This window comes from Balaenoptera acutorostrata, chromosome 8 (genome assembly GCF_949987535.1).
Source record: "Balaenoptera acutorostrata chromosome 8, mBalAcu1.1, whole genome shotgun sequence".
Taxonomy (NCBI): Eukaryota; Metazoa; Chordata; class Mammalia; order Artiodactyla; family Balaenopteridae; genus Balaenoptera; species Balaenoptera acutorostrata.
The window spans coordinates 86,072,621-86,100,547 of NC_080071.1; the positions used below are offsets into that span (position 1 = coordinate 86,072,621).

At 37.3% G+C, this 27,927-nt stretch overlaps 1 protein-coding gene across 4 annotated transcripts in view; it reads left to right on the forward strand.

The window, feature by feature from the left end:
• The window catches only part of CAB39 (calcium binding protein 39), an 88,329-nt gene that overhangs the window by 15,423 nt on the left and 44,979 nt on the right, over positions 1-27,927 (forward strand). For all 4 annotated transcript variants that reach the window (XM_057551201.1, XM_057551200.1, XM_007184700.3 and 1 more), the window contains one exon: positions 21,508-21,663. In XM_057551201.1, the coding sequence (XP_057407184.1) occupies positions 21,550-21,663 (114 nt within the window). In that variant the 5' untranslated portion in view covers positions 21,508-21,549. The remainder of the gene's footprint in view (positions 1-21,507; positions 21,664-27,927) is intronic.

Genomic DNA, 27,927 nt, shown 5'->3' on the forward strand with positions numbered 1-27,927 from the left:
CACGGAAGAGGTGCCACGCTCAGTCTTCACTACTCCAGTTGTGGCCTCTGAAAGGGTGAGAGGGCAGTGTCTAAGCCCTACCCTTACTAGAGTTGCCTTTCTGAGGCACAGGCCTGGAGCAGTGATGCCTAGGAAGCAGCCCCTGTGTTACTTGGAACTCTCTTTCTTCCAACAAGGCAGAGATTGAGTGAAAGTTTATCTCAGGGAGGAGTCCAACACTCAAGGCAGAAATGCACTGGGGTCTCACCAAGAGTTCTCACCAGGAACACAAACTCTATTGTGAGTGTCCATCTGCCACAGCGTTTCTCTGTTTACTCACTGCCGTGGCCCCCCTCCCCCCAACATCCTCTCTCGGCAGACCAGCTTTCTCCACCTGATAGAAAGCCTGGCCACCTACATTTCTTTCATGGAGCTTTAGCCCCTCAATAGACACTTTAGCCCGGGGTCTACCTTCCCCTCTAGGTTAGTTTGCTGGGGACAGCAGGGGTATGGTTCTTACAGGACTATAGCACCTCGTATTGGAGCTGTGTTAATGGTGTGGGGTGGGAGGGGCGGTTGCCAGAAGGGGATGGTGCTGGGGACCTTATGACCCTATAGAGCGACCCTATGATTTTCCCAACTGTGAGGATTGTTGGGATTCTTATCCTCCTATCTCATTTGTTTAGGTGTCCAAGATACAAGTTCTAAAGGACTTTTTGGTTATTTGTCTGCCCTGAGACCACATATTTCTTGCTATTCTTTTGTCCTTTATCTTTCTTTTTAGCCTTAAAAGCAGGCTCCCTCTTAGCTCCTCTGGCCATAGATACCCTCAAGGCCCAGAGGAGTCTGTAAAGAATTGGCCCATAGTATCCTAAAGGAAGTCCACCTCTGACTGAAAAGCCACTGCATTTGTATCAACAATCCTGGAAATACAGAAGGAGCGGCTAGGTGTTCTGCTTTTAGTCTAAACCAGCAGTGTTTGTTGATTGAGTAGCATTTTGATTTATCTCATCATTCTTAGTTTGTTTCAGCTACAGTGAAATGCCCTTTGCCTCTGCCCTACCCCACCACCCCAAATGCCCTGACCCCTAGTTGTATTCTTGTTGTTTTTCCTAATTTCCTAGAAGACATGGGAATAGAATATAGAATAGAGGTTTGGAAGTACAACTCAGCCATTATTTTAATTTATGAATGGTATTTTTTATACTAGTTGAATAGAATACATTTTGTATAACTGGCTAAAAATATTTCTGTAAACACAGCCATTCAGACCTTGTATCTGTAAAGCCTCAGATAATAGGGGCTTGAAAAATATGTTGAATAGGGCTTCCCTGGTGGCACAGTGGTTAAGAATCCGCCTGCCAATGCAGGGGACACGGGTTCGAGCCCTGGTCTGGGAAGATCCCACATGCCGCGGAGCAACTAAGCCCGTGAGCCACACCTACTGAGCCTGCGCGTCTGGAGCCTGTGCTCCGCAACAGGAGAGGCCGCGACAGTGAGAGGCCCGCTCTCCGCAACTGGAGAAAGCCCTCGCACAGAAACGAAGACCCAACACAGCCAAAAATAAATTAAAAAAAAATATGTATGTTGAATAAACTTGGAAGTATTTTTTATTCATCCTTACCAAACGACAGGGACTGAATAGGAGTTGCATGCTGGAGTCAGAGCTCTTTAAGTGATGGAGGAGCTGTAACAGCCATCTCTCATGTTAGAAAAGAGGCCGCAGCCATTGTTATTCCTAGAAATTATTTGACTCTGAAGAACAGTGATGGAAGTACTTTATTTTGCTGCACACCATACACATTGATTGCCTCAATGCACTTTCCGTGTTTGACTTAATTTAGTAATCTCTCCTCAGACGGGATGTCCCCTTAGCAGTGTTACCTATTTCCACCTGAGCGAGAAAATTGACGCACTACATCTTGCAGTATTTAACAAGTTTATCATGGTGGTAAGGTTAAAACCACACCCTTATGTTAAGATTAGCTAGTTATTTTTTTTTCATGTTTCTTGCCTTCCATTTTAGGGAAATGGAAAAAAATAGGGGTATGTTTCCTTCTCTTTTCCCCTTTCTGTCCCATCCTCTCCCTCACCCCAGAGAATTAGATAAGGAGCAAAGGAAAAATAAGGAAAGACAAAATGATTCCTGGGGCAGGGTTAGTACACAAATAAATGCATGTATTTTACACTAGCTAGTTGGGGACCACCCATTTGGCTTTGAGTTTTAGAAGCCAAAACAAAGAAGAAAACAAGATCAATTGCAAGGCTGTGTTCATGAGATAAAAAGTAAACCAGCCACTTAGGAGAAGCATACTTTTTCCAGGAATTGAGACCCTGTGGATCCTTTATTAATGAAGGCTCTGGGTCCTTGGTACACTTCTCTCTGTTCTCTAAAGTGTCTGTAAAAGTACCCAGTTCAAGTATAAGACATCTTAGTACAAGACACAGGAATAATGTTAGACTGGAGCACAGTTTAATTAAATCACTACTTTTCTGATGCTCTGTAGCTATGGAAATGGCCCCCTATAATCATTCATGCCATTGAACTTTTTATGAAAATTGAGTACCAAAGAGGTCCAAGGTTATAGTTTTCTAGTAACTACTCTGCTTTAACAATTAACTGAGGGGGCCGGCAGCACTAATCATCTGCCTTTGAAAAATTGAAAAGTTTAATCAGGACTTGATTTCAGATCTGGTTGTATAAATTGACTTGGAGGCCAGGTCATTGAATTCCTCAGAAAACAGTCTGTGTCCAACACGCAGACATGTTTTTTGGTTTTTAAATTTTATTTTATTTGGCTACACCGCGCAGTATGCGGGATCTTAGTTCCCTGACTAGGGATCCAACCCATGTGTCCCCTGCAACGGGAGCATGGAGTCTTAACGAGTGGACAGCCAGGGAAGTCCCCCAAACATGTTTAATGGATAGTGTTTTACGTCATAAGGTAGTAGTTTTTTTTTAATTTGTTAAATTTCTGACACAGAAGCCCAACATAAAAAACTGATAGAAGTGAGGTGTTTGGGCTAGAGATGAGGTGGGCCCTCACCTGCTCCAGACCTTAGGGCAAGGTTTAAAAGCCACTGTGAGATTCAAGGCTAACACCATTTTAGTTTGGAAAAACTTCAAGAAAGCCTGGATCACCAGACTCCCACTTTTATGGAACAAACTCACCCTGTGTGCCCCCTACCCACAGAATACCTGCAGAAAGCCTAATTTTAACATTTAGCTCATTAACTTCCTGTTTAAACCACTGTGATTCTGATAGCTTGGTGACATGATTAGCAATAACCCAAACATTTGGTAGATCAAGTTAAAAACTAAGAAGGTGGATTTTTGAGGCCAAGTAATCATATTCACTTGAGTTGGTAGCATTCTTCTGCTGAAACAGTAAAGGAAAAACAGAATCCCGTGTTCAGAATTTTTGTAGAAGGAAATAAGTTTTTAATGGAAGAAAATGTATCCTTTGTAGCTTTTCCTGAATGTTTTGTGGCCTCTACCTAAAACTTAACTTTCTATACTCCCTTGGATATAAGATGTCTCTGTTGTGCATTTTCAATACAGCTTTCAGATTAAAAAGCAAGTTTTCCATTGTGACTATATTGTGATGTCAACACTCACCTAAAAAGCACCACTCCATAAAGTGGGGAATGTTCTTTGAGCAATAAAAGAAGCCATGTGTTTATTCTGCAAACAGCACTTAAGTTTACAGTGAGTTCTGTAAACTCACTGCCTTCTGCCTTCCTTTTCATTCGACACTTTTTTAACCACCAGAGCTTGATGAAATTACAAAATAATTTTTGTTTCCTTATCAGAGCTCAGATTGTTGCATAAAGCTCTCTAATCAATTGTAATACATTTTCTGACTTTTACCCAAATTTATTCTGTCTACAGAATGCAGCTCAAGAAGCGTCTGCTCTGTTGAAGTGTGAGACCTTCAGCGCACAGTGCCCTGTCTGTCCTCTGAGCTTGCCACTCGGCTCTCTTATTTGTGTTTTGTCATGCAGGGTCTGGTGGCATGTATTAGTCTTCCATAGATTTCACTCTTCCTGTGTGTGCCTTGTCTCCCTAGCTGTATTCTGAGTCCTGGAAGAATTCCTGTGTGTACCACATGAGGCATGACCACATCTTTTGGTCCACGAGCTGAGTTTTGGCTGTAGGATTGAGAACTTTTTCCCTCCAAAAACACAAGCAAGAGTTTTTATATACGATCATGCCAATCAGGTGACAAATGAATTCAGTTACTTCCTCTGAAATAAAATGTTTTCAGCCTCATTATTTCATCTAGAGTTTTTCTCTCAACTCAGGATCAAGCCTCCATATGCCAGCCAGTTAGTGTGTTGATTTGGAGGGGTGGAAAGGAATGTTGACTGGTTAGAAGAATTCTCAGAGAAATCATCTTTGGGTAAAATGTTCTACATGATCCTCTAAAGGGCCATGCAACTGTGTATTCTGTGACTCTAAATATTTCTGCTGGAAAAAGTCTGTTTACACTGAATACCACCATACGGTGGCCTTTGAGCAGTTTTAAAAGAAAACAAACCTTCAAATCTCCAACTATGGTGCTTCAGCTCAGGCTGGTTTTGTGGCATGTTTGTGCTTTTGTGGGCATTTAGCCAGAACAGAAATAGCAATGCTGAACCTTGAAGGAGAGTGATTTTCCAGGTTTACATCTGATCCTCTAGAAATAAGTTTTAAGGTTATAAATTTTAAAAAGGAATTTTTTTTTCAAAATACAGTTCTTAATTGGAATGACTGAAAGGAAAAAAATAAAAATCATTTCAATATGCTCAGGTGTAACTTTTTAGAACCACAGTATTTTCTTACTTTTTCAATCTATCTTAATTCTTTGACAAAAAAATAATTCTCGAAAAGGCTTTTATTTTTCTTGTTTGAACTTTGTTTCAAATTTTCTCACTTGTTTACTGTTCAAGTTTTGAATTACACAATTTTTTTAAGGAATTACCATCTTTTTAAAAGAGCAGGATTGGCTATTTGCTTTTTCTTCTTTACCAAACATGGGTGAGGCTGTGATGTTTTCTCATGGTCATATGGACTGTGCTTCCACAACCTTGTGGCAAAGTGAGTAGTAAACTTAACCAGAAGAAAAATGGATTTATAATTTTTTCCTTGAAGATTAATGGTTTCACATTTAAAAATGTGGACACTGGTTAACCTTTCATATTATTAAATTCAGTGCAAATTTGTCAAGGAATAGTTGAAGTTCATGTTTCTGAAACTAATTCTAAAACTATGATAATGTAATAATTCCTTAGAATATCTGTGAATGAATCAGTGTAGATAAAATTAAAGATGGCAGATCCATACTGATAAAAGGCCTTTAACATATTCATGGAAATCAGTTAATTAGTCATGTATTACAAGTATTTCTAAATAATGCTTTGTAATATGTAACTATGATTTCAAGTCTTAAACCAAGTGATGAAATCTTTTTGCCTTGTGATAATTTGAGAAATTCAGCATTGTGAATAAGATAGCCATCGTTAGTAAATGAACTACTCAGGTTGATTATAAATGTTTTACAAACTTCCCATCCCATCCTGTCAGTTGGTTATGAAATCAACTTAGTGGGCTGTGACTAGCATTTTAAAAGGGAGGGAAGGGAGCAGGGGACTAGGATAGAATAAAATAGAATGGAGAATGTCAGTGTAATTTTAGATAGTGAGGATAAGTGCTGTTTGGTGGTACTTTGTGTGTGTGGGTGTGTATGTGATACATATTTTTTATGTATGAATATGTGTGTGTCTTGAAATCAGAGAAATCTGTAAGCTATCACTGCTAGTGGTAATGAGTTAGGTGGCCTGGTGACCTTGTGGTTGTTTAAATGACTGTACACACAAAATAGATAGTTAGTGGGAAGCAGCTGCAGAGCACAGGGAGATCAGCTCAGTGCTTTGTGACCACCTAGAGGGGTGGGATAGGAAGGGTGGGAGGGAGATGCAAGAGGAAGGGGATATGGTGATATATGCATACATGTAGTGATTCACTTTGTTATACAGCAGAAACTAACACAACATTGTAAAGCAATTATACTCCATTAAAGATGTTAAAAAAAAAGAAAACCGCTAAGACTGATGTCAAAAAAAATTTAAAAATCAATGACTGTACAAACTGATGGCTGGCTTTAATTGGAAGGTTCCAGTATTTGTACTGTGCTTTTAACGGGGAATAAAGGAAGACCTGTGTGACTTGCTGAACAGATTTGTATTTGACAGGAATCTGGTAAGGAAAACTAATAATACTCTGGATAACAAACTAGAGATCCAAGAAAAATTTTGAAATGTCAAATGTATATTGAATCTAAATCAGAAGCAATTTAATAGGAATAATTGTTCAGTCCAGCAGGTTATGTCCCAAAAGGCAGTAGTAAACGATGGGTGAGGATGTGGTTCACTACAGAACATACAAGTCAATTATGTTGCTCAGTAGAGAGCTACCATGTAATGTATCAAAACTATTAATGGAGTTTAAGACTACATTTACGAAATCTATGGATAGGTAGTCTTGGATCATGTGTGGAGTACAGGGTCTGGTTTGGAACACCACACTTCTAAGAGGGATGGTGACAAGCTGGAATCCTGGAGAATAACTGAGGGGAGTCCTCTGATTGAGTCAGCTCCTTCAAGTTTTATCTTCTTTATCTGTAGCAAAAGCACAACTGGATACATTTTATAGGAATTTGGCTGCCAACAGTGCTAAATGTAAGCAGACTGAATGGGAATATTACGGTACGGCTCTTGTTCCCAGACAGCTCACAGGCTAGCATGGTGATGGTAATTTATATATTAATATGTCTGATTAGGCTGTTCAAAGTACTTTGAGTTCTTCTTTCTACATGACATCTAAAAATATTCTCAAATCACAGATTTATATTTTTGAAAAATATATCATTTAAATGTTTATTTGGCATCATTCTTATTTAACATGTATTTTAGTATAGTTACCATTTATAAAGAAGACATTCTGTACCACCCCACCCCTCAATAACTTAATTAGGTGGCTATTGGAGAAAAGTCACTAATTCATGTTACTATAGTGGATTTCTTGATTGATTTTTCCCACAACTAAGCAGTGCTAGTGTGAAAGTTGCCTCACTGTCAAACTGGATATCATAGTGAGGTTTGTTAAATTAGATTCTACTAGAACTAATTTCAGAAAAGGATACCATTGTTTAACTGTAAATAATGTCTATATCTATAATATGAAATCTTGCATCATAGTCAGTATGCAGTTACAAGCCTGATAGGAAACCCAGAATTCGTAAAGAAAAAGATTATAGATAAAGCTATAAGAAAATGAGAACTTTGTACATTGACAAAAAGTTGGAATGCAAATGGCAAACTAACATATTTGCAAAAAAATAACAGCCAAAGGGATAATATTCATAATTATAAGTATCCTATCAGTCAATGAGAAAAAGACTCCAGACCCAGTAGAATAATGGGCATTAGAGAAGTACAAACAATTTTGCTAAAGAAATACAAATGGATAATAGGCATGAAAATGCATTCACTGTCATCAGTGATCAGCAATTCAGAGAATTAAGTTGATGTGTGGGGAAGAGAAGGAGGTCAAGAGAATAGCATTTTTAATCTGACAGATTGGCAAAAATCAAAAGGGTTAGTAGGGCTGGTATTGGTTGGCTGGTGAGGAAATAGCTGCCGTCATCCACTGTTGATGACAGTGTAAATTGGCATAAGCTTTTGTTACAAGTTAAAATCTTTGTGTTTTGACCCCCAGGCACTCAGAGTCTCCTTGGCTTCTTTTATTCTGGTATCTGGTATACAGAACATTGTGTGGTCTTTTTGGGGCCAGAACAGCTCTTTACTTAGTCATTCTTTATAGAAATTGCTTCCAAAGGTGGGCCAGTCAGGGATCATTTCTTTTTTTTTTTAATAAAGATGAACTGACACATACTCAGTGACTGTCCTAAGTCAGATAGGTGTAGCTAGTAGAGAGAAAGACCAGGAGTTTCTTTACCCTCACTCATTTTATGTGACTTACAGGAAAGAGTAAAGCTGGGCAGACAGGTTGGGCACAGAAGAGGTATACAGTAACGCATTAGAAATAAAACCCAAAGCCTATGACCGGAATAATTTTGCTGAAATAGTTACAAAACAGTCTGTCCTTTGGAGAAATGCTGCAGTGACCCCCTGCTGACTCAGAAAAGAGCTGTGTTGGTCCAACAATTTCAGCTATGAAGAGAGTATATATTTACTTCTATGATGAATTTAGAAGACATTGTTAAAGGTATATTTTGTGTGGAATTATTGATATAAAATACCAGGCTATGTTCATACAGATAATTGAAATGTAAGGACATAGACCTCAAGTTATAAAATTTGATTTTATTTATAACATTATTAAGTGGGTTTGGAACTTGATGTTCATTTAGTCACAACTAGAAAAAAAAAAAACATTTAGAAGAGTAGTCCCATTCATGGCACTTATTTTAGTCCTGAGCAAACTACCTTTCTTTTAAACAACAAAAGATATTTGAAAACTATTATGGGGCCAATACTCAACTGGAGCAAAAAGCAGATGTATATAAGAGCAAACTTTTCTGCAGAAGCCAGGTTCAAGTTAGTACGTGCGCGTGTGTGTGTATTTTTAAGGTTAAAATTTAAACTTATAAGAAAGAAGTCAGAGAGCTCTGAAACATGATACAGTCTTAACTCCTAAGAATTACTTAGCTAATTCCAGTTTGGTTAAAATACTTCCAACCATATCTTTAAGTGAATTCTAGAACTGTTTACGTGATTGTTTATATGTGCCCTGCCCTGTTCCAGAAAGGATTTAAGGTAGCTTGAAGTATTCTGTTGTACTTAATTATCATAATTTTAGTCTTGGAAATCCATAATGACTGCATGATACACTGAGATTACCACAGTAAAACTTGACACTAGTAGTATGGTTCTCTCAAAGAGTGTTTGAGGTTTAACATGAGGTTCCTGTTTGTAAAATTAATACACAGATTTTTTTTTTTTAACGAGAGCTGGTGCTTTAAAAAATCCTTGTAAAATTACTTTTGTCTAAAAATTACTTTGTCTGAAGCAAAGCTCTCTCCTATAAGCAGGTGTCTCTTGCTTTGTTGTTCAAATAAAGAATGAACTTTATCATTAGAGCATATTTCATAAACATTCATAATTTGACATTAACATGTTTAGTGTGAGTAAAAGAAACTTTCAAGGGTTAACAGAAAGCCTATTAGAAGAACACAAAAGTGAAATTATTTCTAAACATTGTATTTACTAAGCCCATTTCATTAAGTTCTCGATCTGTAATTCATACATAACAAAAGCTATTAATTTAAAATAGGAATTTTTTCTAGAAATTTAAAGTTATGGGAATACTATTAAAGATTGATTCACCTAGTGATTATTTACTACTTTTGATTACCAAAAACAATAAAAACAACAACAAAAAACAAAATTAATGGTCCATATGATGTATGTAATTGGTACATTTAGCTTTAGGGTCATGGAGAAAGTTCCACCAAGAATAGTCTACCCTAACCTACACTTCTAAATTCTGAAAATGTTAGAGATTTGAGGTCTCTAACAATCTCTCTTTTTAAAAAATGATCTGGAAAAAAAAATATTAAGCATATGCCTAAAGGAGCTTTGTTTTAGTTAATATGACATTTTCCCAAAAGATGAGTGGCTGGAGAAGTTCGTGGTCACTCAGACCTATACATGTGTTTGGGAGATTTTAGTTGGAACTGGAAGGTAGTTCCTAGCTCTCTCTGCAGTGCACTTCTGATATTTAATAGAAAAAAGGAACTTGGGTTGTCAACGATGAGCAATAAAAATCCTCTCCAAAGCATATGGAACAGAGATATAGGCCAATTTTTGTTTTTTGTATTGTGGGGGTTTTTTCCGGGGGGGGGGGGGAGGGGACAGTCAAGGGTATCCTTTTCATATTTATTTAACTCATAATAATCTTAGAAATTGCCTTTTGTCTATTTGATCAGAATTTAAAGATCAATATTTTTAAAAAGACACTTAGTGAACATTTATTTCTGATTACTTTTTGATAATTAAGTCATACTTCCATGTTGTACATTTTGTGATACTTGATCTGTATGTAAGATGACAGGACAAATAAGTACAAAGAGAATTTGAAGTCAAAAGACTTGCCTTGAATTGTGATGCACACGTTCAACATGGGATCTCAGGGCTGACCTTTTATGTGAATCTAAAGACGTACAGCAAGTATTTACCATAGAAATTGGGGAAAGTGGGAATGGGTAGTTTCATGGATAGAAAGTGTTGGATTTAGAGAATACACATCACAGTGTAATGCCCAAGTGATCAGTCAATTAAGTTCATTCTAATTTAACATTAATAAAAAGTCAATGCAAAAAAGTTGTGAAGATCCAAAACAGGATGGTTCTACAAATCGTGCCACAATCTTGGGAACCCAGATCCACGCTTTCAGTATTTCACCTTGGTTAATTACATGAATCTATTACACTTCAGTCAGAATTTTGCCGTGTTTATATTCATGGCACAAACAGCATACAAGTGGCAACATATAGATTGGAACAGTTAAGTGAGCAGGTGTGGGTCCAACTTTGTACATAGCAATAGCTGGATTATAGGTGCTTACCTAGATTTCCTGCTCACTTATCCTCCAACACCGTCTAGGTGGTGGCCCCGAACCCTGTTCTGGCTGGGTTTCAGATTAAAACTCTCTGGTTAACTCCTGGTTGTTTATGTATTAGTTGTTTCTGTGGCCTTTTTTGTTTTGAGAACTGTTTTTCACTTCCAGTCAATACATGTGTCTGGAGTCTTATGCAAAGCAATACGCCAAATGTTACGAGCATGTAACATGTTGGCTGGTATTCAGTTTTGCCACATTCAGTTTTGGGGCTTCCTGACTCATTGAGGGTGATACATATGTAAATAATAAAAGCACACTATAATCAAGATTTTGAAAGCTCAGGAGTGTGAGGAGGAAGGTTACTGTGGGGGTCTTCATGGAGGAGCTGTTATTTATAAGTGGAATTAGATACGGGCAGGATTGTGGACAAGCAGAGAAGGGGGGCATTCCCAAGGCGGGGATACTCATGCTGGCTTTGCTGTAGTTTTCCACGAATTTCAGGGAGGGGCACTATAAGTCAGCTGTTGAAGGCATTGCCTGTGTACCTGTTTCCTCTTTAGATATTCTTTTTCTGTGCCATCAGCAGATAAGTTTATTTATTGAATTACAGTGGACAAAATGACAACACGTATACATTGGAACAGTTAAGTAAGAGCTGTGAGACTATAGAGGAGAAAGGGTTGTTTTTATGTCAGAAACATGGTTTAAGGTGATCACTTTGCAGTTATACATAAATTTAACTTTGACCGTTTAGGCGAATAAAGGGGAAAAAAGCAAAAGCAAAGCACAATGGACATACCAATTACAAGAAACATAACAATTCTTTAGAGTAAAAAATGTTCTCTATTACTGATTTTTAAAAATTATGAAAATGTTCAAGTATGTCAAATACTCTAGTATAATGAAGTTCTAGCTCCAACAGTTACTAATATTTTACTCACCTTGTTTCATCTATTCCCACCACCTTACTGTTAGGGAGGGGTGGTACTGTAGTATTTTGAAGCAAATCCCAAATCACCTGTATTTCAGTATGTATGTCTAATTGATAAGGATATTTTTTACATATCTACTATATTATAATACCTAACAAAATTAACAGTAATTTCTTAACTATCCTACCCAGTATAATTTTCCTGACTTGCCCATGTATCTTTTGTATAGTTGGTTTATTTGAATCAGGCTCCAGAGAAGAGCCACACATTTGACTATGTCTAGTGAGTTTCTTTTATTACTTAACATTCTCCACTGCCTTTCCTGCCCCCCTGCTCTGCTAATGCTATTTGATTTGCTGCAGAAACCCAATATTCGTCTTGTCGAGGGGCCCTTGTTCTGGGTTTGACTTGGTGATTTCCATGTGATGTTTAACTTGTTCCTTCATCCCCTGTGTTTCCTATAGACTGATAGGTCTAGGAACTTGATTAGATTCAGGTTTTTTTTAAGTGGAGGAAAGGAGATCAAATATTTTTATAGATGGACCTTTGTACTTCCTACTGCATCCTATCATGAGACACATTGATGTCTGATTTTCCTATTTTTAATGATAGATCAGTGTTCCAAGTTATCAGCTCCAACGTATCTACTATGAAGTTCTCCATCAACCTTTCACCTATGATTTTAATGGCTGTTGATAATTGTTGCCTAGATCCCTTATTTCATCAAGGATTACAAAATGATAATTTTCTACTTTTCTTTCTACATTTATTAATTTTGTGAATCTTCTGTAAAGAACTTTCCCTTTCAACTATTTGGTTACCCTCAAATACAGGCTACGCAGTAAAGACAGGATAAATGTGCCATTCCCTTTCTTTTATTTACCAGTTTTGGGGGTATTGAGTTGTTCTCACAAACTCTAAGGTGACCAATGAATTTTCTTTTTTAGTATTATAATTTTCATGGGTTTTTTAAAATAAAATTATTAGCACCTTTAATTATTATTTATTTATTTATTTATTTATTTATTTGGTTGTGTTGGGTCTTCGTTTCTGTGCAAGGGCTTCCTCTAGTTGCGGCAAGCGGGGGCCACTCTTCATTGCGGTGCGCGGGCCTCTCACTATCGTGGTCTCTCTTGTTGCAGAGCACAGGCTTCAGACGCACAGGCTCAGTAGTTGTGGCCCATGGGCCTAGCTGCTCCGCGGCATGTGGGATCCTCCCAGACCAGGGCTCGAACCCGTGTCCCCTGCATTAGCAGGCAGATTCTCAACCACTGTGCCACCAGGGAAGCCCTTCATGGGTTTTAATGTTTTCTATTAACTGTATTATAGTTACTTGTACTACTATTAAATACATAATTTATATATTATATATGCAAATTTTAATTTGCATGTCAATTCATTGCAATAATTTTTCTTTTTTATGCCAAAATTGTACCGTCTTAGGCCTGTGGGAGCCTTTCAGATTGGCTCCTGTGTCTTTTTTGGCAGGACCTCATCCATCTTTGCTTTCTGAGGTAACATGCCCTAGGCTCGGCTCATCTTATATATTTTCCTGCTCCTTCATGGAGCCCTGGTTCCTTTTATTGGGAATGTTCTTGTACTAATTTTTTTTAATAGCGCTTTTATAATCAGGAAAAAACTGTACATGTACATTGTAAATATTTAACATTAAGAAAAATTTAATATAGAACACACATTCTCACTACCCATTATTAACCTCTGATTTTTTTTCTTAGTCAACATATGTGTTTGCATATATAGAACACATGACTATTTTATATACATATATACACCCATATGTATATATGGTACATATAAATATGTGTATGCACCTTTGTATCTAAAGTGTTTTCAGTTAAAAGGAATTGTGGGCATTTTTTCACGTCAGTAGAAATCTTCAGAAGAATTGATTTTTAAATGAGTTCACAGTGTTCAGTTATATTTCCTGGGGCTTTTTCCCTTTTTTTCAACTGTCTTAAGTAATGATTCAGCTGCCATCTTGGTACATAAATCTAAGAGAAGCAGGTTTAAGAGAGAAGCATTTTTAAGTCTCCTGATACATAGTGAACATATTCATTGTCATATGAAAGACACTGGTTAATCTGATAGATGGTGCATTAAGAGTTGGAGTCAAAACCTTGGAAGTCCTTTCTCTTCCACTTTCCTAACTAGCTTCATGGTGTTTGAACAAATTATTCAATATTTTTGTGTCTTAGTTTACTCATCTATAGAACAGAAAAAAAATAAAATTTAGTAATGAAGAATCAAAAGAGTTCTACTCTTTCCTTGAGAATCAAAAGATAGTTTGCTCATTCTACAGATATTCTACAAGTGTGTTCTAGACACTGTTCCATTGTCTGGGTATACAACAATGAATGAGTGAAACAAACAGAGTCCTTTTCCTGAGACATATAATGTCAGGTAATGGTAACAAGTACTGGAAGAGCAATAAAGCAGGATAAGGAGACGAGATTAGGGGAAAGGTGCTCTTTTGGAAACATTGGTCAGGGAAGGCCCTGTGAGTAAAATGAGGGAGAGAGCCATGGTGATCTGAGCGAAGAACTCTCCATGAACAGTATGGGGAATGTACTTAGGCCGGGCCCAGGAATGTCAAGCCAGACAGTGTGGCTAAAGCCTAGAGTGTAAGAGATGAGGACAGAGAGCAGTAGATCACAAGGAGCCTTGCAGGCCTTGGTCAGGAGTGTGGATTTTATTCTGAATGAAGTGAGAGGTCATTGGGGGAGGGATTAAACAGAGAAGTGACGGGGCTTTGTAAACTGTGAAGTGTAGTGCTATAGGAGAGATCTTACATTATTTAAAATACTGCTACTGTTACCACCATGGCAACCATCTGATTTACCATCTAGGCTATAAAAAAATGTCAGTCTGACTCTTGCATAGTATCCAGTGTTGCACATCATTGGCCCCTGAAAGTCTGATCAAGATATATTAATTGCAAAGCACACTTTACAGGTCGTCTTGTATGCTCTTGAACACTTAATTTTGGTTTTGACATAGTTGATGATGAGCTATGTATATGGTAGCTTTGGTAATTAACCAAAGGTCCAGCTGCTTCTTAAAGCTATCCATGGTTTATTTTAATGGAGCTGAGTCATTGCATCTTATTTGCAGCTTAGAAGGGCATGTAGCCTATCCTTCCAAAAACTGAATGAAAACTTTTAGATGCAGGTTTTAAAAGGATAAGATCACTCATTTTATATTGCTATACAGTCTGTGTGGATACCTTTTTTAAAACCCATTTTGGCTCTGGAAACAGTAGTCATGAATCAGATTTTAGAAGAAAAAAAAACCCATGTAATTATGCTTAACTGCTGTTTATTCAGATTTTACCATATGCAGATGCTGTTCTAAACACTTGAAACACATGCAATTCTTATACCAAGTTGTTAGGTCGCTATTGTTTCTCCCATTTTAGAGATGAGGAAAGGGGGCTTAGAAAAGTCTAAGTCAGCTAAGGCATGGTGAAGCCAGGATTTGAACCTGGGTTATCTTTAAAGCCCATGTAATTAACTACTGTGCCTTATATAATTGCCCTACCTTACTATATGGGTAGTCTAGCACCTAACACAAGATCTGGCATGTTGTAGATATTTAATATTTATCTGAATCAAGTAACATTAACCCTAGAAGCAGGGGATTAGGTCTCAGAGCCAGCTATCTAAAAAATGGGTTCAGATGTTTACTACATTTCACACTTTCCATGACTGCTTAATTAAGTACCTTGATAGTCCTCTACAACAGTCTTATTATTGTATGTGGGGTTTTTTGTTTGCAGTTTTTGCATTTGACCACCAATTTTATGAGTCAGATCTAACATATATGTTAGCACAGAGTCCTGTGAACTCAACTGTCTAGGAATGTGGTGTCATTCAGGAGCTTTTCTGTATTATCTTAAAACATATACACCCACATCCATATATGCCAGAATGTTGTCTTCTTGAGAGCAGACACTCTTGGTGCCTTAAGTTTGTGGCACATAGTGAGTGCACAGTTGGTACTTGAATGAATGAATGTCCTAATTAGTGGCTTATGGACCATTTGACTACTTTTCAGTATTTATCAGTATATAGGTGACTAGAGTTAGCTGCATTTAGGGGTTAGGGGTATGTTGCACGAGCCCAAAGCAGTCAGATTGCCTAAGAAGGCCAGTGCCTAACAGTCCTAACTAATGGTGTTACCCTTCTAGTTTCCCAGTGGGTGTTCTGTATGTTCTCTAGCAGTTTCTTGGTATGGAGCTTTGTACTCTGAGGAGTATTAACCTAACAGACCAGTGACTTGAAGTTTTTGTGCTTTGTGAGATGGAGGTGACCATTTCTGCTATCATCTGGTCTCCATCTGTTTTAGAGAAAAGAGTAGAGTCCCCATGCAAAAGACCACAAATATAGAGCAAGAAATAAAAAGAAAAATATATATCAAACTGTTAATACTAGCTGTCCCTATAGGCTTTGCAGGTGATTTTCACTTTCTACCTTGAGTAGTCCTTTAATGTTTGAATTTTGCATGATGAATGGTATAACCATTTTTTAAAAGCTGGAAGTTTAACACTCAGTGATGGACATAGATGCAGGAGTAGATAGAAAAACTTCAGTTATTCTGACTCCCAGCCTAGCCCTCTCCTGCCTACGCCAAGGATATAGAGGCTAGCTAAGGACTACGCTTATGTGAACAGTGGCACAAAAAGCAACCCCACCCACCTTTTTAAAGTGATTTCAGTGGGTCAGTAAATGTCCCACTCATCGTGACAACCAAATTTTCAAGAACATCTCCTAGGGGTGATATTGGCCCCATTGACAACCACTGCCCTTTGTGGAGAATAGAGGGTCTACACTTGATGTCTGTAGGGATAGAGAGATTTAGAAAACAGAATTTACTGAAATTGTGAACTGATTATATGGAAGAGTTAATGAGTGGAAAGAGTCTGCTATGGTGACCAGGTTATGTGATTGGGTGAACAATGGATCCATTCACTGTGAAGGGGAATTTAGAAAAACAAGCAGGACTTGGGGATGAGGTTTGAGTTGCCTTGAGGACATCTATCGGAGCAGCGGTTAGAAATGTAGGCTGACTGGTCGGGGCTGGAGGTAGATTTCAGGTTGTTGAAAACGTGGGTAGATGAGATCACTCAGAGAATATAGGGTAAGAAGACAGCCAAGGTAGAACCTTAAAGGACATCAGCATTGGAATAAAGATGAGTCATTGAGCTAAAGGCAGAAAGAAAGGGCATTTGGAAAGACAGAAAAACAAATGCGTGACACCTAAGGGGTGTAACAGTGCTAAATGTTCATGCAAATTCCTTTCATGCAGATTTAGCATGTTATTTCATAAATATTAATTTTAGTTTAAAAGCATGCTAAATTATTCCCCACCCCTGTCCTCCCTCCTCCCAATTTTCAAGTTACATTTCCCCTCTAACTCTTCTTCACCTTTGGGATTCAGGCATGCACCACTAAGTACCCATCAGGAGCAAGCTTACCCCCAGTTTGAGAGACATAGGTGTGGGTTTCCACAGCCCTCTATAATGCTAACAATGGCTGGCTTTCTGCCAGTGGCATTAGTAGTTTTGACTCAGCCCAAGGAATCCTACTGAGGTTTATTATGAACCAATTTTTTTTTGAAGGGATGGGGAAATTAGTATTTGAAAACTAAATGAATTTTTTCAATTATAGTGTGTATTTTTGTCCATTTCCTTCATGAACTCTAGTTGTCTGAAACATAGTTTAGGCAAAACACAGTTTAAGCAAAAATTTGAACGTACAGAATAGTTGAGTGACAATGAAAACCCATATATCCATCTAGATTTAAAAATAAAGATTTTTACCGTATTTGCAAGTCTGTGGTACTCTGGCTGAGAGGTAGTTGGCATGTTTAGGGAACAGAAAGGACCTCAGTGTGGCTGGACCTCTGTGCGAGCCTCTGTGGGCTGTGCGAGTTGCAGATGGGTAAAGCTATGGTAGGGAATTTGGATTTTACCATAAGGGCAATGAAAAGTTATTGAAGGGCCTTACTCAGTGAACTCTTGCTGTTATTGTTCCCTAGAATTCTCTCAAACACTTATGACAAAGGAAGAAAGTGGGAAATGAGAGTCAGGCAGGTGAAAGGTGTCTTGTAACCGTCTTATCCCTTGTTTAACCATTGCTACTTCCAGCTTTGGCATCTCCATATTCTCGGGATTGTCAGTTCCAAAACTCAGACATGTGCCTGGGTGTTTCACATCCTTCAAGGACACAGAACCCTGTGAATAGTTCTGCTCAATGGTGGACCAGGCCCCTTTCAAGGCACCGTCTCCACTCCTAGGAGAAAGCAGCGTGGGCTGGAGAGTTCACTCGCAGTGGTGCGTTTGCTATCATTTGAGCACTGTTGGAAGGTCACGAGTTGTTCTGTGAAGAGATTCACTTCTATTGCTTGTAAGGACTGAGGTAAGGAGACTGAAGCTTCATGCTCAACCCTTAAACTAAGTTTGTATGTGGTGGTTCATGTGGATTTCAGTTTGTTCTTTATTGTCTCTAAAATTAGTGATTCATGAAATCTAGGTTAGTCATCCGTATTTTTTTTAGCTGTGTGTGTGTGTGTGTGCACATGCACATGCGTGTAACATTAAATAGCTTTCTTACTTATAGATCATGATCAAAGTTTGCTGGTTTTATTGGCTCTGACTTTGGAGATGAGTAAGATTAGTAAATTGGCAGCCTTACTTTTCTGTGTCGTTCAGCCTTCCATGGAAATGTTTTATGAACAGTACTTTTTATGTATTAAGGATAGATTGTTTTATATTACTTATTGATTTCTGTCCACTTAGTTTTATGTTTATCAAATTATACATGTGAAATTGAAGGGCGCAAATAGTTACAAAAAGGGCTTGTAAGAAAAAATACCAGTCCCCCACTCTCTTCCTGCTCCCCAGAGGTACTCCCTCTTTTGATAAATTGTTTTGGGATCTTTCTCCCCATCTTTAATGAACATGCTTATATGATACATCCATGATTTCACCATATTACTCGTGACATTTGCCTCAATAGCTGCTTTTGTTTTCTTTATTAAAGTCAGTAACACGATAAATACTTAGTAGCTCTGTGCATATTAATCTAACATGTTTATTAAAACTTTTATTTCTTATAGCATTTCTCAGCCTTTTAGCAATGTTCTAGGCACATGTATTGGCTACCTACTTGGTCATCACTTAGCAGCCATTCATGAATTTTAAACTTTTCTATGTTTTCAATTAATTATTTAAAAAGTTGGAACACTGAGTGGCATACATTAGCATAAGCTTAATGCAAAGCAAACTTAGACATAAGAAACAAATTCTAATGCAGAAGTTTTAAGGAGTATTATTTCCTTGTTTTTGACCCCCCAAATCTTAGTTGTGTTGATTAAGAATTGGTGGATTTGAGGACGTAAATGAAAGAAATAAAAGGATTTGTTTAATTATTGCACTCAGGCTTTAAAGTAAGAACTATATGGTATAGTTTTTATTTATACATTTTATAATAAAGTTATTTATATAGTCCTTATTTATTCTTTTACTTTTTAATTATACTTAGCTGTATTTTTTAAACAATAAATCAAAAGAATATTTAAAGCGTGTGTATGAGGGGCGGGGAGGGCAGAGAGAAAATAGAAGCATGTCATGAACAGCTTCAGCACTGGGATTGGATTGGAGCCCGCTGAGGAGTGTCCACTTCTTGTTTTGGGGACTTGTTACTAACTGTATTTCCTCAAAGTGTAGTTTTATTAGTTTATATGTTCTGCAGAACCTTGGCTGCCTAGTGTATTAATTAAGAGGAATGAGTGTGTCATGCTTCCCCTTTCCCTCCCAAAAGCATTTTATATATGTGTTCTCTTCTGCAGCTGTACTCTTTTTGCTATGACCCCTATTTGGTGTGTGGTAGGACTTTTTAAAACCCGCTTTGCCCTGGAAAGTCACTTCTTCCACCACTGAGCCAGAGCTGAAAATACCTCTGTTGTATGGCACCCTAACATCTCCTGCAAAATAGCATTAAACAGTCCCGCCCTTTACCCAGCATTGACTTGTAGCATCACTGCTATTATTTGTGGAGCACCAGTAGAGAAGATTATATTTTCATAGGACTTATCGTGAGTGTGAATCCACTCTGTTTATAGAGAAGCAGGCTGCACTGCCCCCTACCATTCTTCCAAAAAATAAAGTAAGATAATTTAAAAAAATAAATAAAAAGAAAAAAGTAATGGAAAAGAATGATCCAGAATTTGGGTCCCATCTTACCAGGTAATCAGAGAGAAAATATAACAGCCACCCGTAGTTGATCCAAACTTCTTGTCGTAGAGAAAATATTTAGAAGTAAATTTAGAACCTGTGTTTGAGGACATTTCCCTTTGGTTAATGAAGATGTGGTTTTAATGTGATCAAAAGAGGATTTATAAGCTGACAGAAGGTGAACTATATAGGTGATATTTGGGTATCGAGATTGGTCAAAACAGATCATATCAAAACATGTCAAGAAATAACGTACTTGTTCATGATTTAGTTGTAAGCTTCTTGTTAGCGTTCATTTGCACGTTCTTTTCCCCTAAATGTTTATTTGTAAACAGATATGCAGTTCACTGTATCTCATACTTTAGAGAATAAACATTGCAATACTTTCTTCCAGTGAAGTCTTAGGCATAGGTCAAAGGAAGTGTTATGATGCTATTCAACAGAGATATTTTATGTTGATGGGGAAAAAAAACCAAAGTAAGGTTGAGGTATCTGAGACCCACCTCTCCCCACTTTGGCAGAGGTGGGCAGTGGGTGCCAGGGATGGTTAAATATAGGAGTTTGGAACTCACAGTTTGAAAATCACTCATCTAGGTGATCTATAAGGTTCTTCGGAAAAGTGTTGTCTTTTGGTATCTTATATGAGATTGTTTAATGCCTGTGGGTGTAACTTCTTTTAGTTTATTTAGTGAGAGAAATTGTACTTCTGACATGTTCCCAAGTTACTTTCATTGTTTATCTTGTTAACTTTGTTTTTTCATGGTGACTTTTTGGAATAGTTGATGTCCTCTTGCATGATGTAATATTGTGGTTTATGTGGTTGAAATATTGTTTTCTGCTACCTGCAAAATTTTAAGAACTTCCAGAAGTTCATTGTCCCCAGAATTTGTCCGGTGAGTTCCTTCATGGGATATAGTCATATCCAGGCAGAAAAAGTACACGTTGAAACGGTCACTTAAAGAATTTGAGGATCTGATGGGAGATTTGTCCAAGGCTCCGTCCAAGGTTCTCTCCAGCCCTGAGACCATAGGACTGACCGAAGAGGAGGAAGGGTGTACCCACAGGATGCTTAGGAGGAAGCAGCATCAGCATGAACACTGGAAAAGGCGCATCTGGAGAGACCTAGAGAGTGGGTCTGTTGCTAGTGCTTTTTGGCTAAGCTCCTTACCTAACTTTTTACCTCAGTTTCCTCAACTGTGAAATAGAGATATCTATTAATTGGAGGTATAGTGTGGTGATTAAGGACGCTTTGGCTCAAGACAGACCTGAGCTGGTTTTACCCCTTAGTACCTTGAGGCAGTTTCTTAATGTCATTCAGCATTACCTGTAAATGGGAGTAGAATAATGTCCTCGGGGAATTGTTTGAAAAGATCCCATAGGTGAAAAAAAAAAAAAAAAAAAAAAGATCCCATAGGTGATGGATTCAATTGCTTAATAGGGGGCCTGGCAGTGCTAGTTGCCCTCCATCATCAGCACCATCATGTTCCTCCTCAAATGGGTGGTTAGGAGAGCAGGGGATTAGAAAGGTTTTTGAAAAGTACAAAGTGTTCTGTAATTTTATTATCATTTCTCATATATTTGTGCGTTTCCTAGTACTGATTTTGAAAGCGATGTAAAGTAACTTTCTCACACTGTTTTTCTTCTCAGATTAGGGTTTAGAAAGTATGTCTTCTATCCACCTCACTTTTTCTCACTTGTACCCTGTGCTGTGTCCCCAGGTGAAGCAGGCAGAGCGCAGTGAGACGCCGGTCGCTGCCGCCATGCCGTTCCCATTTGGAAAATCGCACAAATCCCCTGCAGACATAGTGAAGAACCTGAAGGAGAGCATGGCCGTGCTGGAAAAGCAAGACATTTCTGACAAAAAAGCAGAAAAGGTATGTATTTGGCTTTATTTTATATTTTTAATCTTTTGATTAGGAGCAAATGTAAGACAAGTTATGAGGTGATTTCTAAAAATCAGTAAATCCCAATTTGGGTTTATTTGGGGTTTTTAAAATTTAGTCCTAAAGTGACATTTGCTGGTGCTTAAACACCACGTGTTTTCTCCTGTACTACCATCTAACAAATATATTTTTAACTTTTTTCTCAGTTTTTCATTTGAGGTTTTCAAATGGTTTATTTAAATTTCGGGGTTTTTTTTTTTTTGCATTGTTGATGTAGTTTATCTCATTTCTGAAATCAGTGTTTCCACTGGTAGTCCTCTTAGGGAGATAACCTCTCCTGATTTTCTTTTTGTGTTCTTTGTATCCATGACAAGTATCTTCTTCTACGCAGTCACCACAGTCCAAAACCTGACTTTCATACCAATCTGTCCCCCCTCCCCCCAAAAAAATCATCTTTCAATAAATACTATGAACCCCTACTTCCTAAGGGGTTTATGAATTGATCCTGACTTCCATTCCTACTTCACGAAAATTCTCATGACCTTTCTTATGGACCTTAGCAATAGCCTCTTTAGGGCTCTTTCTGAAATATCTCCCCTCCTTTAAACCTTCAGTTCAGCCTTCTCACATAGCACACAAGACCCTTTGTGACCTGGCCTGTGCTTCTCTAGGTGAATTTCAACCCCTTTCTCCCTTTTTCTGTATGCTCTAACAATCTCAGCTTGTCTCTGTTCATTGAAAGCAATTAATAGCAAACAATCAGCCATACTGTCTTTGTCTTGTTTTCACCCCTGCACCATTTTCCCCTCAGCCCCCATTCATTTTTCAGAACCACCCAATTAGTTTCTTTTTCCCATATGGCTTCCCAGAATACTCCCTCTCTTGGCCTTACCCTTACCCTCTAAAATGAATCTACCATTTGGCCACCTCCTTTGGAAATGGCAGGAGTGCTGCCATCTTCAACATGATTTTATTTGTGTCATATTTTTGTCTTCCTTACTAGACCTTGAGCTCTTTGACCCATGTCTCATTTCTGGCCCACCTGTGCCCTCCACAGTACCTGTCTCCCATGGGCTGGATGCCTGATGATTCATTGGATGAGTGTTTGATTGGAACAGGATTTTCCATCCTATCTTTTATTTTAGCAGGTTGTTTTTTGTTTTGAGTTGACACTTAAACTGCTTAATTTCTACCGTCTTTTTAAGTCTAAGACTGTGGTTTACGTGTATTCTTATAAAGAAAGGAATTTCACACACATGGGATTAAGATTTGTAATTATAGGCTATTAGTTATATCCTTCTGTCATTGGAAGCAATCTACAGTTAGTGAAATTTTCTATAATTCAACTTTACTGTAGATCTTCCATGGAAATTCTAGACAGTTTCTTGCGTACCTTAGTAAGAGATGTAGATAAATGTTAATAATATGATGAAACTAACTTCTTTTAAAGATGGCTGTTATGTTATTTTGGTTGAAGTATATAAAGAAAATCTGGCCTCATACAGATGCATAATTGGAAAAGAGAGGAGTATTTTGATAGCCTTTCAGATAATTTTGAATATTTTTTAATACCACAGCAAAATTCAACAGTTGATAGTTTCTTGGTTGTAATAGACTCAAACTGTTTAAATGAACTTTTCGTACTCTGTACTTTGAAAAGGTCCTTTATCCATGCATGACTTTGTAACATGCACTGGTCATTTAGAAAATATTGGATTACTGAGTTACGTACATCTTCCAAAACATTGACACATTATTCAATATCAAAAATTCACATTTTAAAATATCACCACTGTGATCTCATCAGAAAAGTGTAAGTTTTGGAAAGTGGTCAAACTTACTTATGTTGTATTCAAATTTCAAAATTCAAATCTGGCAACAAATACTGTTTGTTGGTTGTTTTCCTTAAGGAGACAGGTTCACTTTGTTTATTTTTGAGAAAACGTCTGCCAAATATACAAGCCTGAATAATTTGTCAGTTTTTCTTTCAAGGAAAAGTGATGTTCCATAAAGAAAATAGTTTGTTCAGCTCATAGCTCAAACATTATCATACAAGTACTTTTCTTCAAGACAAGCAGTCATACTTCAGTAAGGGGCAGAAGGTGCTTTATGTGTACTTCTTGTTTATCACACCAAGTGTTAAAAAGTTGTGTGTATACTCAGAGGTCAAAATTTAATAAAATGAATTTTTTTCCTGCTTTCTCATGACACTCTTAAGTGAAACAGTTTTTTTAAGCTGAGTGCGTGATGATGAAAACTACGATAACTACTACAGTTTGTTGTCACTGCCTTGACTCAGCCTAGAGGTCAACACCATCAATGCAAATGGCAACAGTGGAAAAAGGCAAATTATGTGATTTCATTGATACGAAAACAGTTTTGACCTCATGGGCTCCTTGAAAGGGTCTCAGGGAACCTTTTTCGGTAACACAGAGGTTGAGAATTCCTGCTCTAAACCTAAGCAAGAATAGACCTCCTGCTAAATAAAGCAAAGAAAATTAGTTGAATTTATGAAAAATAAATTTTATTTCAAAGGAAGGGGACAGCTCTGAAGATTGAAGAGCAATCAATGCAAATTACTTATCCTGAAATAGATTAGAAATAGGGAGGAAAACCCTGAACTTTCTGATTTCACTGTCTTATCAAGATTCAGAAGGAAATAGCACTAATGCAAATGGTGAAGAGGGAATGAGACCTGAAAACAATGGAAAGATGAAAATATAACCTCTAAATTAAAAACCATGAAAAACAACTTCGACATCATACTTAAGACTGAAAACTTGAATGTAGTCCCATTAAAACCAGGGTGCTTGCTATGACTTGTTATCTAGAGTTGTTCTGGAAATTCTAGGCAGCGCACAAAGAAACGGTTTAGAAATAAAAAACACAGCTATTTCAAATAAAGAGGGGAAATTACAATGTTGAGATATTCATATATCTTTACAAAACACAAGAGAATCAGTGTGAAAATGAGAGTTCACTAGGGCAGCTAAATACAAAATTCATAACTTCCTTAAATACCATCAAAACGATCTAGAAATTGTAATTTTTTTTAAAAAAGTATTTTATTTACAGTAGCAACAACAAAAAAATAAGGTGTCTGGGAATACTTTCATCAGGAAGTACGCAGAACCTATATGAAGAGAACTATAAAACCTTATTCAGAGGTACAAAAGAATACTTCGTCCATGTTATTGGATGGAATATAGTTAAGATGCCATTTCTTATCAAATTAATTTTTAAGCTTAAAGCAGTTCCATTCAAATCACAGCAGGATCTTTTTGTACCTTGACAAAAAATGATTCTGAAGTTCTGGAGGAGTTAATAAAGTAGCTACAAAGTTATGCTGGAATTTAAGGACTCTGAATTCTACTTTGTTTTGAAGCAAAAACACACATTTCACACATCCACTCACAGTCTTTCCGATCATGGTTAATGATATGCCATCCTTCTAGTTGTTCAGACCAAAAAGTCTTGAGTCATCCATGACTCCTTTCACACTTCCCAGATCCAATTCATGAGCAAATACATCCACTTTATTGCGGGGGGTAGGGGGGTGTTAAAAAGCCAGACTCTAATGACCACTTCACCCCGTTTTCTTAGTCACCACCTGGGTCTGAGCTACCATTATCTTTGCTCTGGATTGCTGCAGTATTCTTCTAACTGGTCTCCCTTGCCTTTCCACAACCATAGTGATTCTTTCAAAACATGAGTCAAATAATATTTCCCTTAGAGTAAAAGTCAGAATCCTTACAAGGGCTGAACTAAGTTCTACAGGTCAAATCCTGCCTAGGCCTGTTTTTGTAAGGCTCATGAGCTAAGAATGGTTTTTACATTTCTAAAAGGTTGGTTTAAAAAGCAAAGAAGATTATGCAACAGAGACTTTATGTGGCCTATAAAGCTTAAAATATTTCCTGTCTGGTGCTTTTACCAAAAAATAAATGCCCACCCTTGCCTTGGTCAGTCAGGCCCGTGACCTCAATGGTCCCTTCTCCTAGTATTCCCCCCACATTGGCTTGCTTTTCCTCTTGTACTTCAGTCACACTCCTGCCTTATGGCTTTTGCGTTGGGCTGTTCCCTTTACCTAGAATGTTCTTTCCCCAACTCTCTGCTTGGCTAACTCCCTTATTGCCTTCAAGTTTTTGCTTAAATGTCACTTTTCACCCAACCCCCTATTTAAAATGCAGCCTAGTCCCCGGCATTCCTGTTCCCCCGGTCTTGCTCTGGTTTTCTGTGTATTACTTAACATTTTTAATAATGATTTTTTTTTTTTTAACTAGTTCTTCCCTCTGTTAGAACATAAGCCTTCCAAAGACAGCTCAATAATTATTTTTTATTTATTGAAAATAGAATACAGAGTTAACATAGTTCTGTCAACTTGTAACTCTTCTAAACTCTTAATTTCTACTGAATAGGATAAAACATGTATTACTGAGAGTGTTGTAATAATTTGTATGTTGAGTTTATGACCAATAAGAGGGTATCCCAGCCAGGTATCTTCTGAATTTTATGATGGTGGCCAAGTATCACATTCCCTTGTAGTGCTACCACTCACAGAAATAGTGAGATAAATGACCCTTCTCAAGAGATCTACCCTGTTGGTCCTAGTATCTTCCATATAGTTTTGTGTTTATTAATTATCTTCCCCTGTAGTTCAGGATGCTTAGTGGACACTTTTCATGATTGGATGAATAATTATACCCAGTGGATCTGATTAGTGGATAACTCTGAGCACCTAGGCAGGGTTTTGGTGATCTGTTGCAGGATACTGTCCCCAACTTTAAACATTTAACAACATTTATTGTCACTGATTTATCTGAGGAGAATTAAAAGGTTTAATTAGCAGAGCTTGTGAATGATAAAAATTGGAGAAGGATAGAAAACTCTATAGGTGACTAAATCAGGCACCAAAGAAGGGTCAATTAGCTGGGGGTAGTGGGGCAGGAGTTGGAGGAAGGACATGATTGTAACTGATAAAATGCAGTACAGATAAAAGTATAGCTCTGTACTAGGGTCTAAACAGATGAGATACCAAAGGAGAAAATACAACATAATCACTAAAAATATTTGATTAAACCAAAAGAAGGCAGAAAAAGAGGGGAAAATGGCATTAAGGAACAGATGGAACAAATGGAAAACAAATAGCAAGATGATAAACTCAAATGTACCATATCAATAATCACATTAAGTATAGATGGTCTGAACACCCCAATTAAAAGGCAGAGATTGTCAGGTTGGACAAAAAAGTCCTATCTGGATGGACCTAGAGATTATCCTATTCAGTGAAGTAAGTCAGACAGAGAAAGACAAATGTCATATGATATCACTTATGTGGAATCTAAAAAAAAAATGATATAAATGAACTTATTTACAAAACAGAAATAGACTCACAAACATACAAAACAAATTTATGGGTACCAAAGGGGGTATAGCAGGGATAAATTAGGAGTTTGGGATTAACATACACACATTACTATATATAAAACAGATAAACAACAGGGACCTACTGTATAGCACAGGGAACTGTATTCAATATCTTATAATAACCTATAATGGAAAAGAATCTGAAAAAGAATATTATATATATATATATATAACTGAATCACTTTGCTCTACACCTGAAACTAACACAACATTGTAAATGAACTATATTTCGATTTTAAAAAATGGTTAAAAAAAAAAAGAAAAAATCCTAACTATATATACCTACAAGAAATGCACTTTAAAGACAATGACACAATTAGTCATTTACTTGTAATTAGTTACAAGTAAAAGGATGGAGGAAGATATACCATGTTAACACTTGTCAAAAGAAAACTGGAGGGGCTCTATTAATATCAGACAAAAATAGATTTCAGAGCAAAGAATATTATCCAGGATAGTTATTTCATGATAAAATAGGGGTTAGTTAATCCAAGGGATATAACAATCTTAAATGTTTATGCACCTAATAACAGCTTTAAAATAAAGCAAAATAAAACAAAGCAAAGACTGATAAAACTAGAAGATGAAACAGTCAAATCCACAATTATAATTGGAGATATCAGTACCCCAATCTCAATGACTGATAGAAGAAGTAGGCAGAAAATCAGCTAGTAAAAAGCTAAATGTATGTGATGTATACCTGTGATCACAACGGAATTAAATTAGACATAAATAACAGAAAGAGCCTTGGAAATATTCCAGAATATTTGGAAACTAAATATCATACTTATAAATAACTCATGGATCAAAGTTATTTGAGTGGAATAAAAA